Source organism: Bombus flavifrons, chromosome 3 (assembly GCF_040668555.2).
Source record: "Bombus flavifrons isolate JBK064 chromosome 3, iyBomFlav1_principal, whole genome shotgun sequence".
Taxonomy (NCBI): domain Eukaryota; kingdom Metazoa; phylum Arthropoda; class Insecta; order Hymenoptera; family Apidae; genus Bombus; species Bombus flavifrons.
Window position 1 is genome coordinate 11,004,456 of NC_138444.1, and position 20,669 is coordinate 11,025,124.

The following is a 20,669-nucleotide window of genomic DNA, read 5'->3' on the forward strand; positions in this document are numbered from 1 at the left end:
GCGGAATGTATGAATAAAACATTTATAATACATAAAATATGATTTAAAAACATTGCGTAGTACAGAATGATCAATGCAAAAATTGTCATCTTGGTAATTATACTATTTCTACAAAACATACATGAGACATATCAGTTCTTTATCAAATTAAAAATAGTCTAATTGAATACAAGAGTCTTTTATAAGAATGTCTCAGTATATGGAATGTTACATTCTTACTGTATTTGATGACCAATACATGATAAAATGTTTTGCAGGAGGCAGTGCTTTGACAACGTGCATCGCTGTATTTTCTAGTTATGATTCGATAAATTTCTGCCGCATCATAAACTGTTTGATTCGTGTGATTGCAATTAAGTGTTACTTTCAAGATTGACAAAACTTTTCGAATCCCTAATTTTTACCATTTTTTTTCATTTTAAATAAGCCAATGCTATGACAAAAATTCTCTTTCTAATTCAGAAATACTTGGTTTTCTACTTCTATTCATTCGTCGATTAGCTTGTAAGGGTATGGTAGCATCTTGATTTTGTCCATGTACGGGAATATCAAGTAACGTTTCTCTATGTTCACGCGAAACTCCATCTCGATCAAATGTTACTGGAGAAAATCGAACCCTACTTATAGAGATCTGACTATCCTTAGCTGAAACATAACTTGAATCCTCAGATGTTAAAGAATCTGGTGGAGTAGGATTTGTTGGAGTACCCGAACCGGAATTATTTTTACTTACGCTTTTATTTGGAGAATTATACGAGTAATTAGATCGTTTTAAACTTGACCGTAATCGACTAACTACCTCTAAATTACTGGGTCTTTCTCCAGAATTTGAATTCGAATCGTGCGAGTTCTGACGCGTCAGTAATTGAGAACCATATTCATGATTAAGCATACTAGGACTATACGTTCCAACATTTGAGACAATATTTGAAGATCGTTGGTAATAATGTCCAGGTGAATATAAAGAATAATCATCCTCATCTTCTAAACGAAATGTTGGATTAATGTTACTTTGACTCGATGTACTCGCGTTTGAGACATTTGATGAAGTACGATGATGAGTATACGAAGGAAGTCTTGAAACTGGTCGAGCTGGACTATTTATGCTGCTTGGATTATCATAAGCATGTGGAAATTCGGGACACTCAAGCATTCTATCACTGAAGGAGAAAAAGGTTTAAGTGTAATATTTAAAAATCCATATCTGAAAATAATTACTTACTGATAATCTGTAGGTACAAAATATGTTGGTTCTGGTGATCTGTAATATTCTGGTGGAACAACTGTATATACTGGAGGTCCATAGTCTGGAAAAGGAGCAACATTGCCCATGTATATTGTTGGTACTCTTTCCATCCGATCAACTCTTCCTGCATCATGTATGTACACATCTTCATTACTAGTGCTGCTACTTTTTCTTCTAGGACTTGGTGTTGGTGCATTAGAACTTGTATTGCTTGCATAATGTTGTGGTGAATCAGTGAATCTTAGAGGTTTGTCAGGCATCACACTGGGTGGAAGACCAGGTGCTATAGCACCCATATTACTTAAGAATGGCCTGTATAATAATTGTCTTATTTATAACATGAATATATAAAGAACATGTTAATATATGTATATATATAAAAAAGAAAATATTATTACAAATTTAATGTTCTAATTTCATACCTGTAATGTCTAGCTGGTCCATGATACGTATTATGAGGATAACCACTACTTGAACTAAATTCATAATCAGGTCCAAGATAACCAGAGTTACGATTTGATCCAGTATCTGCTTGAAACCACCACCGTGGAGGCTCATCTTCACACTCACCAAGCCGTGGATATAGTCTTGGATGAATTGGAGATATGTTTGACATTCTTACATCATATCCAGTAGCTACTCCAGCTAACATAGCTGCGATATTGTATAAAACCAGTTCTATTATGCTTAACTTTGGCTTCTTCATTTCCCCATTGTAAAGAGTTGGCATTGGTACAGGCATTGGCATAATGTAAGGTCCAGTTAACCCAGGCTTCAAAGGATAATCTGATGTTATCCAGTCAGTTGAGAGATCAGGTGGTAAGGTTGTATAATCTACAAAAACCATCAGATTTCTACAATAATAATGGTGATATTGCTATATATCTATAAAAATGTGTACGTAGAATTACAAAATATGATTAAAGTATTTACTTTCCTTTTCATAATATTAAATTGATTAAGACACTATGTTACTATTATTATTTTTTATTCCTTACCTTTATGTGCAAATTTTACAAGCCTTTTAATATTATACATGTTTATTATATTAAATTTAACATAAACAGTTTAGTATCAAAGTTATAACATGCTTACTTGTTATTGCATTACTTACAATTATTGATATGTATAAGCACAATGTATTACGTGCATTATATTAAAATATTACATGCCACGAACTTTGAACCATTTCTTGTTATCAATAATTTTCAAAAAGCTTGTACATTATTATCTAAAATACATTCATGTTAAATGCATAAAACCCATATTTTGAAAGTAAACCAAAAATGTTGAAAAATGTTGAAACTTTGAAAGTAAAGCAGAGTGTAAAGAAAGAAGAAGGTAAAAACTATTTTTAAGACAATATGTATAAGCACTAATTTTAACTAATCTTAAATAAAATTTTCTTTACCCTATATAATTTTCATTTCCTCATTTCAGAATGTTTTTTTCTCTCTTAATATTTATTTATTATAGATTTTGCCTGTTCACTAATAAATAAATAAATAGTTGTACAATACTGCTATAAAAATGTTTTATACATATATTATATGATAAGAATATACAAAATCAATGGTGTGCTTATCACAAATAAGATTGGAATTTTAAGACAAGAAAAAGACCAAACCCAAATGGCCTTAACTGTTAGGATCCTACTGGAAGCATGCAAAAGGATTCTTTTACGCTCGATTATAGGTAGTTATATAAAAAATTGATTTATATAGAAAAAAATAATATAAAATATTTATTGTTTATTTCTTTCTTAGTTAGTAAATTATTTAAAACAAATATGTTAAAAATTGTTGATCTATATAGATAATATTTAAAATATATTGTTTCAATATATAGGCGTAGTAATCAAAATATATATACATATTTGTTTAATATTATAAATATAACCACAAACCGAGCGTAAAAATTCAGAAAACGAAAAAACAAAATTCAATGTGTCCAACTGAAAAGGTTTTATTGAAAAAATTTCTATTTCTAAATACAAGTGTGCGTGTTGCTTCATGTGTTGCATGTAACGTGTGCAAAATTTCAGAATCTAAAAATATCGAAAATCTATAATACAAAAATGAAATCGCTGTTAAATTAGGTTGAATAATTAACAAAATCTGAAATTGATCTAGATGCATATAAAGCAATGAAGAAAAGATACAACTCTACTCTCGCAACTAATATATGATACTTTGCATAATAATTTTCTAATTTTGATTTAATTTCTTTCTAATTTGGGGATTGTATAATTATATAAAAACACTCTTTTCCATAAACGCCTCTAATTGAAGGCATTAATTTTTGTTGTAGTGGCAGAAGCACATGATTTCTTTTGACATAGTAAGAGGCTGTTAGCTCTGCTTTGTTAGAATGTTATATACTCCAGATAACATCAGAAAAGAACCAACACCAGAAAGACTGCATTTACATTTTATATACTCATTAAATTACAGTTCAAAATATGAAGTTTTTATCAGTTTAAATTAGGATAAATAGTTTTTAGATTATTGCAGGGTACTGACTACCCTTTATTAAAATATCCTAAAATGATATATCTATTATGTAATTTGATAGACATCAATTAAAATTAATTAACAAGGCTATCAATTTATGCAGATAAGACGAATTTCAATTCTTTATCTGATTCTTGGTAAAATTAAAAAATTAAATTCTTATAAGATACATAGCAATAATATGTACCATTCCAAAAATTCAACAGAATAAAATAATCTTAAACATATTATCAACATAAAAAAGGAAAACAGAGTTTATCATTAAATGTATGCAACTGTACATGTATCACTAAAAATATATCTATATATTAAAGATATCCTTTTTAGATAATCAGCAAATAAAAAATTTAACTGAACTGCATATTCATGCATTCTAATAAAAATAGTTCTAAGCACAATCTACTTAAATACAATTTAGCAAAAGAAAAATAAAGAAGGAAAATATAAACATATAAAGGCACTATCCATCTGAGATCTTTACTTTTGTAATAATGTAAAAGGAAAAAATAAAAATATCATTAACCAATGATATAGAAGAAAAACAATCAGGTCTCTTATAAAATGTGAAACAATTGCACAGCAATATAAAGAGACTTACGAGTGGGATAGATGTTTTCCTCAGAAAGGCCTGCAGTAAAGAAAATATAGGACTGTTACTAAAACATATAAAACAAAAAGAAGACATTTTCGTGAAACGCGTCTACGAGTGATATGCACATCTTTATCTTTGTGAAATGCAATGTTACTTATCATTCTTCTTTAAAAATTTCTCTGCAATCGAAGTCTTAGGTGAGTTGTAAATAATTGTATTCACATCTTCTGAACTTCTATGGGAAGGAGCATTTCTTAAGGATTCGATTAAATTCTTTTTCCCTTCATAATTGATTTGGGAATTCTGACATTCACAATCCTGTATATAACCAGATGCATGTATAACTGAATTTATAGTATCAACATGATCTTCACAACTACGCAAGTATTCGTTACTCTTTGATTTTTTACTTAAAGAGGAATTCAATTTGAAACTTTGATCTACTTGCGGAGCACGTTGTTTGAAACACGCATCTGATATACCACTAACATAATCAAAAGAGGTAGGGGATTTTTTGCATTTATTATCTGAGAATAAACCTAAAGAATTTTTCGAAATGGAACTATCATTTGAATGTTCCGAATCAAAATTACAAAGTTCTGATTCGAGACTCTCGAAATCTATTCCTTCTCGTGAATTAGCAGTCAAGAATTTAGGTATTGCACTACTTTGATCGGAATCACGTCGATTAAATTGTGGTATAGATATCGTATTGTCTAGAGCACTATATTCTACTTTAACAACAGCAGTTTTATCATCTAAAGCATCCCGACTTCCCCAAGCCTTCATCTTATTGAAGACTCTTAATGGACTCTTAGAAATTCTGGATTTATGGTGAAACTTTTTACCTATTGAATTTTCAGGGCTTGACTCTAACCCATCTGTATCATTAATTTTAATGGTAACAGAATTTTTTCGTTCCGTACTATGCGGAGAATTTAAAGAGCTTTTCCTTGATCCAGAAGGGGAACGAAAGAAATCAGCAAAAGCAGCTAATCGTGATTCTGAGCTATCTCTGCGCTTTGATTCTTTCGATTTACTTCTCTCGCGTTTCTTCTTTTTTACACGTTTCGCAGTACCAACCAAACTAGACGCTACGCTTTGTACAAAATTTGAAGAATACGACTGTTCCCAGTCACCAATCACATGTTTTTGACTCCTAGGAGGTGAAGCTTTTAAATTATTTCCAACTGTAGATTTTGTGTAATTGTCCATGACTGAATGATCATCCGAGAAATGAGTTTTAAGATTATCTGCCGATTTGTTATGTAAGACCACAGACTCATAAATATCGTTGTCCACAATAACTGAGTCTTCGCCTATATTGCAAGGTGAACAGCTCGAGCTTTGCACAATGTTGTTAGAATTTTCTGGAATGTTGTTATAGCTAATCCTAGTGTGACAGTTAAATCCTGGTTGACTGTCTATCAAATTATTTGCTGAGGAGTACAACTTTCTGGAGGAGGGGTTACCTATTTCTTGAAGAAGCGGGGAACGATGTGCCAACAGGGCGGTACGCAGGGGTGTCTTTTCAAGATCTGGAGCAGAGCGAGACCACCGTTTGCCACCTGGAGATGCAGGATTTGGTGGTTGTGTGATAATAGCCCCACGTTCGCGTTGGTGGAGTGTTGATGGTCCCCAAGTCTTACCCTTTACTCCATCTGCCGGTACTAAAGGAGGAAGACAAAAAACAAAACGCTACTCACTACAGTACTAAGTTTCCCTCCTACCCTAGACTCTGTTAAACTTTATGCGCGCTTCAAAAAGATAAAGGTGTTTCATGAGGACTATTAGTAATATTCATTATTAAGAAATTCTTTTATCTAAAAGTTACAAAAAATATTTCAATATCATAAAATGTTTTGCATTTGGTTTTCTACATTAAATGATTACAATCATATAATTCTTCTAATCTTCAAATTATCATTCTTTTCTACATTCTTACAAAAGAGTAAAAAAAGAAAAAGGAAACGAAAAACACAACATAGATTATATGCATATATATGTAATTTTTCAAAAATATATCAAAATATATCCAATTATTCACACCATGCTAATAAAAATCGTTGTTAAATTAATACAATGTGACTACAAAGCACAAACAGTGTAATTTAAATTTCTTGAAAATACTAAAAAAATATCTTAGAGCAAAATCATTCATTATTCATTGAAATTGTGAACTACTGAAAATCTTAGAAACAAAGTACTCACATGCAATTGCACGAAGTCGTGGAATACTAGGCGAGCCTGGTGGACTATTAGGTCTCGATGGATTTCGTACTTTTCCTCGATCTAACGCTGTATGTTGAACAGTTATTGTATGACGAAAATCTATAGGGATAAAAACATATGGTGGTTATTTAACTTTATAATTAGAGCATTTTAAATTTTATGCAAAATTGTTAAGATAAATTATAACACAGTATACTTGCCAGAGGGAGCGCTTATATTACTTCCTGGCTCCTTTTTATTCAGTTTTAACCTCGATTTTTTAAATTTCCCGCGTCTTTTGTTTGGTGTAGGAGTATTTTGTTGCTGAATAATCATTACAGTAAGTTCACGTTCTAATAAATCTATTTCTCGGGCAGCTAATTCTTGTTCCCGTTGCCTTAAGTTTTCTTCATGTTGTCGTTGTTGCACTTGTGCTTTTGTTAATTCTTCTTCTCTGCAGCGCAGTTCCTAATAAACAAACACATAAAAAAGGTTATAATAATGTGTTTGATAAACAAATGCGTTTTTGCAAACAAAAAATTTGTGTAGTGATAATATAGTATAGATAGGTACATATATTTGTTATAAACCAAAATAATTATTAGCGTCAATAACTGTAGTTACACATTATCTTACCTCTTCTAATGAACGGCATGCCTTTGCATAAGCATATAAAAGAAGGATTATAAACATTATTTATACTGATATAAATGATGCGTATGCTAATTACAGTAACGAAAAGATTTTATTTTTGTAGAAGTCCTTTTTTGCAAGGCAAAGAAATTTCGAATTTATACCTTTTCCTTCATGCGCAATCCATGAAGAACTTGTTCAATCTCAAGCCTCCAGTCTTCTTGCATTGTGTGAAATGACTCATGTGGTGTAGCTGCAAATGCACTACGCACTTCATCTAATGCTACTAAAATTTCAGCAAATCCTGGTCTCGAATGACTGTCAGATGCCCAACAAGCTAGATGGTAAAACATTTTTTATTTTAAAGGTTATACAAATTAAAATAATTCATAATTATATAAATGATTATATAATTCTGTACCTTCCATTAAAAACCTCCAAGGTTGAGGACAAGTTGATGGAATAGGCAATGTGAGTTTATTTACTGCAACACCATATGCTACTGCCAAAGCATCTATTCCTTTATAAGGTGTTTCACCAGTTAGAAGTTCCCATAGAAGCACGCCATAACTGTAGATGTATTCATGTGTTAAGAAGACAAAATTTTTTACTATTTATATAGATACATTTATTACAATTAAAGTGATATAGGAGGTACATAAAACTGACCTCCAAACATCACTGGCTTTACTGAAAGTACTCTTTTTAATAACCTCTGGTGCCATCCAAGCATATGTGCCGGCTGCTGACATGCGAGTTGTTTTATAAACTTCCCTTGCTAATCCAAAGTCAGTTATTTTTAAAGTTTTATATTGTAGATCATCATTTTCTATAGGCTCGCTCAATAATACTGTTATAAAAAAATAATATGTATTATTCTAACATATCCCATGTAAAAATATATATATTCAAATAATGATATATATATTCAACTAATGATGAAGTATGATATTTTATTTACAATTAATATGTTAATTGCCTTACCATTAGAACTTTTTAGGTCCCTATGAATAAGACTTATAGGTGCTTTATTATGAAGGTAATCCATGCCACGAGCAATTTGTATTGCCCAATCAACAAGTACGTCAGGCCTGATTTTTCTACCACTAAGAACCCTGTTCAGACTACCACCTCGTGCATATTCCATTACGAGACACATATTTGGCATTTTTAAACAAACTCCTTCTAATTGCACAATATTTTCATGTTTCAATAACCAAAATAATTTAGCTTCTTGTCGAACATTTTCTAATGTAACACTTGGTTCTTCATCTGGATCTTGGCGGGCTGCTTTAACAGCCACTTCATGTTTCTGCCAAAATCCTCTAAAATGTTACAAATTATTATAAATATTGTTCTAAAGAACTATTAACAAATTTAACTATAATATTTTATAGTATTTTATATACCTATAAACCTTTCCGAATCCACCAACACCTATCACTTCTTCTAATTGTAATTCTTCAAAGTCAATTTCAACCGGTTGAACTTTATCAATCACCGATGAAACTCGATCAATAGTTTCTGTTTCTGCGACAAAATTGGCTGGAAAAATACCAACCTTTCCATGGATTTTTCCAGTCCACCATCCTTCATCACCTGAGATTTTTGAGTCCTTAGATAAGACCTAGCATATAAAATAAAATGTATATATGCATTCTAATCAAAGATATTTAATTTTACAGATATTTATAATAAACAATTTACCTCAACTGTTTCACCTCTTTGTAAAGACAATTCATCTTCGCCTTGGGCAACATAATCAAATAATGCTGTGAAAATTGTAGAACTATTGTCTTGCCTCGACTGAGAAGAGGAATGTGTACCATGAGATGGACTAGTCTGTTGAGAAACAGTTCTTGCTGTACCACCACTATGTGTATCAGAAACACTGCTATCAGACATATTGTTGCTAGATGTACGCCCATATAAATATCCGTAACTAAAATGCACAAAATTTAAGTGAGATATATTTTATTTCACTATCATAAGTGTGTAAAACATTACACATTTATGGGCCTATAATAATAACACACTTTATACCTTGTGGAATGATTATTTGTTCTACTATTATGTTGGTATCGTGGAGATGAGTTGGCTGTGTTAGGACTATGAGAATTAGAGGATCCATTCTCTGGATGAAGTAGAAATCGCTCGCTCCGATGACGAGCATCTGGTTGTCCGTGGTCCATCAAGGTAGACAAGCCTCTTGCCGATAGCCCGGCTGGCGGCATATGGCCTCACACTCTTCTTAGTCTTCCACTTTTTGGAAATTACACCCTCTTGTTTTGTAACCTTAGTGTAATATTCTATTAATAGAATCACAAATAACATAGAACACTTTAAATGTATTGTTAGTTTGTCTCAAATAAACTAAACAAATATATATAAGAAGTGGTGAAAGTTTAATATACACCTTGCATTATTTTTTCAACACTGTACACATCCTTACACAATTCATGTTCATTTAACACACGTTTCTTCTTCAATCATAATCAATACACAAATGTAAACCAATTATGAAATATTTTGACAATAATTTAATTTTACACACAAATTTTACAAGAGAAACAAGATGAGAAGAGGTGATCATTAACACCCCTTGCATAAAAACACTTTAACGGTGACCGGCATTTTGATTCGTGAGTCCGGCAATAAAGCGACGAAGATCTTGTGATTTTTCGTCGACCATACTCCTATGTAGAGTAGTGGAGAAAAATTTTAGGAGAGTAGAAAAAAGCTCGATATGCCATAAAACCACTTTGGAGTCTCGCGTCGGGGTGTGTATACCCACAAGCCACTATTGGTAAGGCCGATTCTTTTCATTGAATCGGCACTAGGAATAATGTACGAGAGACATGCAGGGTTGAAAGCGACGTGTTTGCCTCCCCGAGGACACGACGCTTTGCGTCAGCCCGCAAAACGCACGATGATTCCACATTTAATGATAGAAAACGAACCAGCACTCATAGCAATAACCTAACGGACGCCATGTTTCGTTTTGACGGCCCCACCGTTGACGTGATATATTGGACCACGATTCATAGAAAGAATGTTCGAAAGGTTGCTTATGATATTTGAATTGTATAAGGTTTATCCGCAACATGATGATCGCGAATTAGTCCAACAAGAAACTATATTTACCACGGACGATTAATCAATTAAAGCATATATTTTAACGAATATTGGAAATATTTGAACAATACTAGATGAGTTTCACTTGCATTATTACCAATTATAATAAGTGTCGATAAACAATTCGTATAAAGTAATTTTGCAAAACATAATAGAAGCTTGATCATATATGTAATCATATTGTTCATGTTCAAAATCATCTGAGATGTGAAGATGGCTGCAAAGTCAGTAAGTCGTGTGCGCGAAATCCATTGATTAAGAAGCCAAGATAAAATGTATCGCCTTATTGTTTGCTACGCAATTTTTCAAATAGAAAAGACAGACTACGAATAAAGCTGTAAAACAGCAAGTGATGGGAAGATGGTGAGGGAGCACTTTTGCAATTGGTATGGGTTCTCAAATGCTGGAAATTTTAAGACAAGGCGTCTGGGCGAGCCTGACAGGAGGCTGGTTTTACGATCCCCGTCTCGACGTTTTTTCAAATACATTTCACTTGTACATTTGGCTTTTCTTACTTTGTTTACCGTTTATTATATATCTTGTAAGTATATTTATATGTGTGCATTAATTTTAGTTGCAAGTCATTCATTTTAGTTAAATAACATAAACTGTATGTGTTTACATTAACTGCGGGTAGATTTACATAACATGTGTTAAGTTTTGTTATTTGGACTTTATGAATTTTGATTTGTGTACATATACATGCATACATCATATGTATACAAATGCATATGTACGTATATAAGTTTTTCATAAATGTACGCTTAAAGATACGATATAATTGTTATATAAACTTTGAAGATGACAATTCTTTATTTTATAGTATTTTCCACCAACGTTATATGTTTGGATAGCATATTGTTCTTCAATTGGAGCACTTTTTGGTACGATAAAGTATGTTAACCATACACTTCATTGCATGTATGATACAACTGAGTGTTTAGAAGAATCAGGTCAAGCTATTAGCCAACAAAGATCAGAAAGTGAAAAAAGACGCACAGTGCATAATAAATGCAGGGAACAATCACAGGAACAAGTAGATCATGGAATAGAACTGCAAGTCTTAAGTGGTATTATAGACTATATCTTTTATTTTTTAAATCTATGTATTAACTTTACCATTTACATGTTAAAATTAATCTTTACATTCAATACAATTAACTTTTAAAACTATATCAATTATATTTTAAAAATTTTGCTATCAATTTATTATTTTTACACATAGGAAAAACAGATACACCACCTGTAGAATGCTCATCACGTAACTCTTTTATTGAATCAAATGTGCAAAATGCAGATGCAGATAGTATAACATCTGAATATAATCGAGATAAACCTAGTTCAACTATAGATTTGAAAGTAGAAATTCATAGAAAAAATAGCTCAGAAAGTTCAGAAGAAGCACAACAGCTAACTAAACCAATGGTATCTAGTATAAATATACACGAAACAGAATTAGGTTCTGCACAATATCATGAACCATGTTTTCGAAATATAATAAATGGTATTAATTTTGTAATTTTTATGATATAACCTCTATAATGCAATATTACCCTATTTTTTTTACATATTAATATTTCTTTTGGGAAATTTCAAATACATATAGAAAGAAGATTGAAAAGACAGAAATGTGTTGTAATTACTGAAGAGGATCGACAAGGTTCAAGAAAATTATGCAGACATGCATCTGAAGATTCACGAAATCGTCATTCCAAACAGGGTAGTCTTGGTAAAACAGGTTCTGAAAGTCAAATAAAACAAACGAGTTCGTTAGAATTGGAACACCATGGAGATGATTATCCTTACTGGAAATCAAATCAAAGTGTTCGGCGTCTCAATTCTAACTCAATTCCAATGGAAACACATTTAATGAATGATCATCCACAGAGTTTAGAAATTATATCCAAAAAAGAAGATACGGAAAAAAATAAAATTTCCTCACATCCACAATCTTTAGAGGTAAAAATGAAGGAATTTTCTATTTGTGAAAACGAATAATTAAGTAATGTATTTAAAATACTTTCTTTGTTTACAAGGTTATTACAAAAAAGCCACATCAACAACTTATTCATCCACAAAGTCTTGAAACAATTGGTGCTACTAATAAAAATATAAACACTACAGATGACAATAATTTACCTCTCCACCCGCAAAGTCTTGAAACAATTAATACTAAAAAGGTATCAATATGATAATATGGTTGTAGTAATATATGTGTTTATATGAAAAATTATATTAAAAAACTGTATATATTTTAAAGGTATTACCTCAAAATACATTAAAAAAAAACCAATTACAATTATTACCATATCTTAGTTATGGATCAGAAATAGTACATCCTATAGAAGAACAAAGTGATGAACAGTTTGCTAATGAAAGTTCTGGAGGATATAGCCTTCAGGATTCTTATAGTCCATTACTTACTCGGAAGACTTGTGAAACTAATGCTACCTCTAATCGGGACAGAAGTCTTAGTACTAGCCGATTTGAAGATAGATTTTCAAGGTAAATTAAACATAATAAAAGTAAATATTAAACGATTAATCCATAAATTTCTTAAATTTGACCTCATATTTAGACGTAATGAAGATGGTGGTGTAGATAATGATTCTGCAAATTCTCGTGATGCATTAATTGAAGAACCAAAGTCCAGTGTTAAAAGAAGATACAGTAATGCAAGCCAAAGCAGTCGTGAATTCTCGGATTTAGAAAACTTGTTTAAAGATAAACAAGATAAATCGAAAAATATAGATGATCCTTTAAACGTTGGAAGTATAGTTGGAATAGATCAATTATTTGAAGGTGGTGATTGTACAATAGAATCGCGAACAAATAAAGGTAAGTTCTAACTTTTAAGTTTTTATATAAAATGGGTATTTATTTTTAAGAGAATTGCGAGAAAAAGTAATAATATTCGTAAATCTTTATTCCACAGGATTACATAGTAAAGAACCAGATTCTGGTTCATCTAATATGATGCCTTTTGATTATACAACATACTCATCGAATATGGAAAATGAGGCAAAAAGAATGTTACTTCCACAAGTAGAAACAGATAACAAACGTCATCAAGGTGCAATACCTAAACAAAGCCGTCCAAAACCTGCAATAGAAGCTATAGATGATAATATTACAACTACTGAACAAACCCGACAGAAATTAAAACGAACATTAGAAGTCAAAAGAGAGAAAGATAGAAGAAGAGATGGAAGATTTGATAGATTCGAGCAAACTAGCGGTTCAAACAACGAGTTAAGTACACTTAGTCTTGCATCTTCCTTGTTAGCTACATTATTGACATCTGGCCGAGAATTACCAGGTCAATCTAGCACCGTCTCAGATTTAAGATTAAGCCGCAATTCAGAGACTCGAACGGCACGAAAAAGACGTGTTCCTTTGAAATGTTCGATTCGATCGACTCGTGTACCACGAGATCGGAATCGAGATGATAACGTCGTTCCACTTACTGCTTTATTTGGATTGATATCAAACGAAGAATGTCATTTAGTTGCTAATCATAACGATGCTGTAGAAGCAACTGTACCTTATTTTCGAGATGAAAACGGCCGCTGGCTAGCTTACACCTTCGATGAAAAAGGATCTGGTGTTGCTGCAGCTGCGCAAGTTCCTTCTAACAATAACGATAAATTGTTAAATACATTATTACGTCAGCAACTTAATCAAAATTTACATTATGATGCGAATTGGGAATTAATAGACTCTTTGAGTAATAGTTATAGTAGTTTATCTTTGAATTCTCCTGACTTGAGTGTTATAATAGATACACCACCTGTTCTGTCCAGTCCAGAAAGCAATCAAACCAAAGCACAAAATTCATTATCGTCAAATCCAGTGGAAACTTCGGAACGTGATCAAATTCATCAAAATAATGGAAATTCTATTCAATATGAACTTGAAACCTTAGAACGAGATCAGTTCCATCAAGACATATTATCACGTATAGAATCAATGACAGAGAGAAATCAAAGATTACGAAATTTATTGGGATATTTCAATTTGAATATTTACCCAACAGATTCAAATCGCCGAGATAGGCCTGCCTTAACATTACAGACGTGTGCAGTGGGTGACATAAATACAAGTCTATCTTGGAATCGATTTATTGGTGGCTTAGATGGATCTGAATCCAAACCTAAACAATCAAGACAAGACAAGCAATATTACTATAAATGGAAAATTGGCAAATTACCGCATATCAAAGTGCGATTCGATCGTTTATTTTTGTTGGCCTTATTAGATCGAAATTTGACAATATTTGAGATTATTATTTCGACGTTTTTAGCAGTTGCTGTTGCGGGATTGGGTCTCGTATTGCTCCAGCAAGGATTTTACCGAGATATATTTGCTTTCATGCTTTGTTTTGTAACTGCTGGCTGTCAATATTCATTATTAAAATCCGTTCAGCCTGATGCAGCTTCCCCAATACATGGCTTCAATCGCATTATAGTATTTTCTCGGCCTGTTTATTATATATTGTGTTCAGGATTCATATTAATCTTTAATGAATCCTTGAGAAATTTTAAAGCATCTGAATTTCGAATATATGGTTTACGGATTACTGATTATGATGTTTTATTACAGATCCGTAATATTTTATTAATTTTTCTTTTATGCTTTCCTATTATATTTTCCTTTGGGTTACTTCCACAAATTAATACTTTTCTAATGTATCTCTGTGAACATATAGATATCCATTTATTTGGTGGAAATGCAACCACAAGTTTAATTTCTTCAATATATTGTCTCTCTCGCAGCATAGTCACTGTTGTTATATTGTATGGATTTGCTTACGGAGCACTTACAGAGCCTAAATCTTCACAGCATATTTTATTCTCTATTTTTGCGGGTTTATTAGTCGCTATATCTTACCATTTAAGTAGATCATCTTCAGATCCTACAGTAATATGGGACATTGTTAAAACAAATTTGTGGCCTCCAGAAATTTATACAGAAGAAAAAGAAGCTAAAATCATTGAGAATACATCTCATAGAGATACTGTACCTACAACATACAAAGAAGTAAAACTTAGAATTTATGAAAGAAAAAAACATGTAAAAATTAAATTTACTGAACAAATGTCAGATACAGAATTGGTAGATCCATTACCTGAAAAATTAAAAGCAACAGTGAATGCAAGATTAAAAAATGATTTAATAGTTTGTGCAGTGATAGGTACTCTATCTTTTGGAATCCATTGTTCAACTGTGTTTACAGCCTTACAACCAGAACTGAATCCAGTTTTATGGGGTATTGCAAGTTGCCTTGGACTTTTGCTACATTACATTGTACCACAACTTCGAAAACAATTGCCATGGCTGTGCTTATCAAGACCAGTATTACGTAGCCATGAATATGCACAATTTGAAGTTCGTGAACCTGTGAAGATTATGTGGTTTGAAAAGGCATATGTTTGTCTGTGCTTTTTAGAAAGAAACGTTCTCTATCCAGTTGTATTTTTGGGAGCACTTACAGAATGTTCATCAAAAATTGTAGCTAAGTTTGGAGAAAGTGTGGGAGCATTGATTATAGTTGTGTGTGGATTAAAATCTTTAAGATCTGCATACTCTGATCCATCAACGCGTTATTTGGTTTTGATTTTTGCTGTTCTGTTCTTCAAACTAGATTTTCGAAATCTCAGCGAAACATTTTTGGTGGACTATTTTATCACAGGAATAGTTTTCGCAAAAGTTTATGAACTACTGTTGAAAATACGATTTGTAGTCACATATATTGCACCTTGGCAAATTACTTGGGGTAGTGCGTTTCATGCATTTGCCCAACCTTTCTCCGTTCCGCATTCTGCTATGCTGTTCCTACAAGCAGGGATATCTGCACTTTTAAGTACTCCTTTAAATCCTCTTTTGGGCAGTGCAATATTTATATCATCATATGTACGTCCAGTGAAATTTTGGGAACGAGATTATAAGACAAGAAGAGTAGATCACTCGAATACCCGAATGTCTTCGCATTTAGATCGAAACATAGGAGCAGATGATAATAATTTGAATTCAATTTTCTATGAACAATTAACAAGATCTCTGCAACATAGCCTGTATGGAGACCTTGCCCTTGGTCGGTGGGGAAATGTGGAACAAGGCGATTGTTTTCTACTAGCATCTGATTACTTGAATTGCTTGGTACATATTGTTCAATTAGGAAACGGTCTAGTAACCTTTCAATTAAGAGGTCTTGAATTCAGGGGAACATATTGTCAGCAAAGAGAAGTATATATATATTATTTTAGATATTGAAAATTCTAAACAAAATAACAAACACACTCAAATTTGCAAATGCTTTGATTTTTAGGTAGAAGCAATCACTGAAGGAATTGAAGATAATGACAATTGTTGTTGTTGTGAAATGGGTCATTTTTCAAACGTATTAAGTGTAAACGCAGCTTTTAGTCAACGCTGGTTAGCTTGGGAAGTTGCAAGTGCTAAATACGTTTTAGAAGGATACTCGATCTCAGATAATTCAGCAGTTTCTATGCTCCAAGTGTTTGAATTTCGTAAAGTACTAGTTACTTACTATGTGAAAAGTATTGTTTTCTATGCTGTTAAATCACCAAAACTGAAATATTGGTTAGAGAATTCTGATATTTCGGACGCCCTAAAAATAACGCTTGACAAAAATTTCGTTGATTTGGATCCAGTTTTTAACTTGAGCATTCATGAAGATTACGATATCCGAACATGCGGCATCACAAGAAGTAGTTTCTGTAATGTTTATTTAGATTGGATACAGTATTGTGTTACTAAACAAGACAAGGTAGTTTTTCAAACATATATACATTATATTAACGTTTGTATAGCATTATTTATTTATGACTGTTTTAGACATTAGACAAATCAAGAAATTCGTCATTGGTATCTTTATGTCTTGCTTTAAGTCTTTTGGGAAGACGTGTTTTAGGAGCATTATCTCATAACACGGTTTCCAGTGTTGAATTTTTTTTATATGGATTACATGCTCTTTTTAAAGGTACATTATTTTATAATAAATAATGAAAAAATTGATTACATTTAAGAGTAATGTTTAAAGAGTACATTTATATATTTAGGAGATTTCCGTATAACATCTGTTCGAGATGAATGGGTTTTATATGACGTAGATTTATTACGAAATGTCGTGGCAAAAGGTGTAAGAATGGCATTAAAACTACATCAAGATCATTTCATGAGTCCAGAGCAGTATGGTGAACCGTCTGCTCTTTATGAAGCTATAGATAGCCATGATAAAAATCTCGTGATTAGTCATGAAGCAGATCCACTGTGGAGAAATGCTGTCTTAAATGGTGCACCCAGTCTTTTAGCTCTCAGGTATTTTAACAATGCGATATTTATAAAATGTTGACTTATTACATTATTAATATTCATTATTTCTATTTATAGACATGTACTTGATGACGGTATTGATGAATATAAGGTGATAATGCTTAACAAACGCTTTTTAAGTTTTCGGGTGATTAAAATGAATCGTGAATGTGTTCGTGGCTTATGGGCTGGGCAGCAACAAGAGTTAGTTTACTTGAGAAATAGGAATCCTGAGCGAGGCTCTATACAAAATGCTAAACAAGCTCTTAGGAACATCATAAATAGTTCCTGTGATCAACCAATTGGATACCCAATTTACGTTTCACCATTAATAACTAGTTATGCAGAGACTAATGAACAATTATGTTCCATAATCGGTGGACCTTTGAGTCTCGATATAATTAAAAGCAATATCTTAAAACTATGGCAAAGGTATGTCTTATTATTATGTCATATAATTATATAAACCATAATTTATTAATGAAAAGTTCATAAAATTTATTATTATTACAAGTATTATTTATAGAATCAGAAGAAGGTGTGGTCAGGGTTGTTCGTCAGGAGGGACAGGATCTCAAGATGATGGAGGCTTTGGAAATGATGGAGTGTATGCAATGACTACATATAATATTCATTTAGGTATTTCCAATTATCATACATCATCTACATTGATGACTTTACAATATAAAAATAAAATTTTTTATGTAGGTTATGGACAATCAACAGGTCATAATACATCTGGTTCACAATCCATAGACTCTGGGTGTCAAATTGGTGGATCGACTGGACGTGGTTCTTTAGGAAGAGCAAACACTGGATCTTTAGGTGGAAACAGAGGATCTTTGGCTTCAGTTGGAAAACCTACAACTTCGACACTTGCTAGTTTAGCCGGTCTTCTTAGCAATAGTGATATTAAAACTGAAACGAAATGTGAAACGAGTTTCATAAATAAACCCGAAAAGGATGAAATCTTACAACGAGTACGTGTAAGTAGAAAACAAAATTTATTTTGAGACACATCTCTATCTTTAGTTCATAAAAAATTATGTATATTTATCTGTTATCAGATCATAGATCCTAACCAAGTCTATGATGCTATTAATTTGGGTCGCCGCATAGACGTAATTTGGCCAGATGAGAGAATGAGACAACAGGGTGGTAGATCTGGATGGCAGCATTGGGTACCTGAAAGAGGTATGGAAGGATGCGTTGTTCATTGTTGGTCTCCGAATCATCGTGATCCTAATCGGCGGTCTCACGTAGATAAAGTTATCTTACTTGTCAAAATTGATGATAAATATGTTCCAATAGCGGAACAAGGTGTAAAAGATTTGGGGGCAGAAGTATGATGAAGTATTTTTTAATTTTCTGCAGTAATATACATTAAGGCGATTTTCATACAGTCACTTTTTGAATCTACGTCATGCATCGTAAATACTGATAAGAATGCATTAAAAATGAAGAATTCATTCCAGTTACAAAATAATAAATACAAAGGTTTTTGATGAAAGATTGTTCTTGAAATTGTAAATACTGAAAAGCGACGAATTTTAACACTAGTTTCTTAATTCTAATATATAAGAGAGAAAGGGAGAATGCGTTCGTGCGTCAGCGCATGTATGTCACAACACATATACATATACATATACATATACATATACATATAGCTACAGAATACTTTTCATTACACAATTTTTCTAAAATTTCCATTTTCTCGATATCTCTTTTCTAACCATTCATATTTGTGTTGTTTTCATTGTAATGATTTTCCAATAGATACAGTTCTTTTAAAATATTCTCAAAAAAGATGAATTTCCAAAACTTATACAAGAAGCAGTTAATATTTACTATAGTAATTAAAAAATTATTACTTCTTACACATTTACTGAGAAGACTAATGTCAATCGCCAAGTTATTCAATGCAAAGTAAATTGTATCATGTTGTATTATATTCTGTATTATATAATGATTAGATGATTTACTAGCGATGAAAACTAGATATTACTTGTTGTTAACTAGCTAAACTATTATTTTTGTTAGTATAAAATGTAATAATATTGAATATATTTAAATATTAATTTTGCTATATTTGCATTCTATTTTATATCATTGTTAATAATTTTATAAAATGAAATCATAAACCTTCAATTTGCAAAGTTATTATTTTAATTACCAACAATCTAAGGTAAAGTTAAAGAAGATAAACCCAATAATTGCTATTGTTAAAACTTTTAACAATATTATTCAATGAACAGTATCTTTATTTTGAATTTATATTAGTACGATTTATAACGAATCTCTAAGAGTCAATTAGAATGTAAGAATAAAAGTTATTACAAATTATATTATTTATTACAAAATGAAAAACGTATTTCTATATTACTAGTATCGAATATGCTCAATAACAACAAGTAACATCAGAAGAAATTTGTATATATCATTCGTGTTTTTCTACATTTTGTTACATTTTTTTTAAACTATTTGATATATAAGTTGTAAATATATATATGCATAACATTTCTGCAAGATTAAAGCGTCCAAATGTATTTACTGAATGTGTAATTTTGTGGGGCCATGAGATTGCCTCTACAAAACATATCGGTGCATTAATACTAGTGTTAAATGTAACTCCACAATCTTTCACTTGTATATCTTTATTGTATAACAATCCGGATAACTATGATGGTGTATTTATATTTGATATATGCCTCTTATAATTTTCATTGGGAATAATAATTAATAATAATAAAGCCAAACAAAACCAAATATCGTAATAAATATTATTACGGACAAATACACCACAGTATTTATCCGGAGAAGAAAAATAAATTTATTATCATTTCTTCTCTTACGAAAGTGATTCATTGAAAGTTTTCACCTAATTTTGTACATATTAAAATATATACTGATTACTAAACTAATAAGAATGATAGGGTTACTTGCAAAAGTACAAAGTACTCTTTTGCTTAAAAAAAAAAAGTAGAAAAAGGTTTAAATATGTTTA

The 20,669-nt window shown here is 31.7% G+C and overlaps 2 protein-coding genes across 3 annotated transcripts; one reads left to right on the top strand and one right to left on the bottom strand.

The window, feature by feature from the left end:
• Positions 1-433: 433 nt before the first annotated feature.
• LOC138178367 (mitogen-activated protein kinase kinase kinase 11) lies at positions 434-10,334 on the bottom strand. The gene is made up of 15 exons (XM_069110153.1): positions 9,239-10,334; positions 8,903-9,137; positions 8,605-8,822; positions 8,180-8,520; positions 7,865-8,045; positions 7,617-7,765; positions 7,360-7,532; positions 7,199-7,219; positions 6,784-7,030; positions 6,563-6,682; positions 5,824-6,021; positions 4,358-4,387; positions 1,669-2,080; positions 1,223-1,558; positions 434-1,160 (listed from the first exon to the last, which is right to left on the bottom strand). The coding sequence occupies exons 1-15, from the start codon at positions 9,427-9,429 to the stop codon at positions 434-436; spliced, it is 3,579 nt and encodes a 1,192-aa protein (XP_068966254.1). The 5' UTR covers positions 9,430-10,334.
• Positions 10,335-10,518: 184 nt separating this feature from the next.
• pcx (pecanex) lies at positions 10,519-20,653 on the top strand. 2 transcript variants are annotated; one of them, XM_069110147.1, is made up of 15 exons: positions 10,519-10,871; positions 11,154-11,400; positions 11,556-11,834; positions 11,937-12,289; positions 12,367-12,510; positions 12,591-12,835; positions 12,909-13,168; positions 13,266-16,576; positions 16,659-17,120; positions 17,189-17,333; positions 17,413-17,671; positions 17,744-18,097; positions 18,180-18,304; positions 18,374-18,651; positions 18,733-20,653. In XM_069110147.1, exons 1-15 carry the CDS (start codon positions 10,719-10,721, stop codon positions 19,012-19,014), a joined length of 6,897 nt encoding a protein of 2,298 aa, XP_068966248.1. In that variant the 5' UTR covers positions 10,519-10,718; the 3' UTR covers positions 19,015-20,653. The 2 variants fall into 2 exon arrangements, with proteins under 2 accessions (XP_068966248.1, XP_068966249.1); XM_069110148.1 differs by having other exon boundaries at positions 10,520-10,871; positions 18,192-18,304.
• Positions 20,654-20,669: the final 16 nt, after the last annotated feature.

Bases quoted from the DNA above. Each gene is read 5' to 3' on its own strand.
- pcx (XM_069110147.1), top strand. From the start codon at position 10,719: ATGGGTTCTCAAATGCTGGAAATTTTAAGACAAGGCGTCTGGGCGAGC. The intron at 11,401-11,555 runs GTATTATAGACT...TTTTACACATAG, and splicing joins AGAACTGCAAGTCTTAAGTG to GAAAAACAGATACACCACCT. The intron at 18,098-18,179 runs GTATGTCTTATT...TATTATTACAAG, and splicing joins ATCTTAAAACTATGGCAAAG to TATTATTTATAGAATCAGAA.
- LOC138178367 (XM_069110153.1), bottom strand. From the start codon at position 9,429: ATGCCGCCAGCCGGGCTATCGGCAAGAGGCTTGTCTACCTTGATGGAC. The intron at 8,046-8,179 runs GTAAGGCAATTA...TTTTTATAACAG, and splicing joins GGACCTAAAAAGTTCTAATG to TATTATTGAGCGAGCCTATA. The intron at 6,022-6,562 runs GTGAGTACTTTG...TTCCTCCTTTAG, and splicing joins ACGACTTCGTGCAATTGCAT to TACCGGCAGATGGAGTAAAG.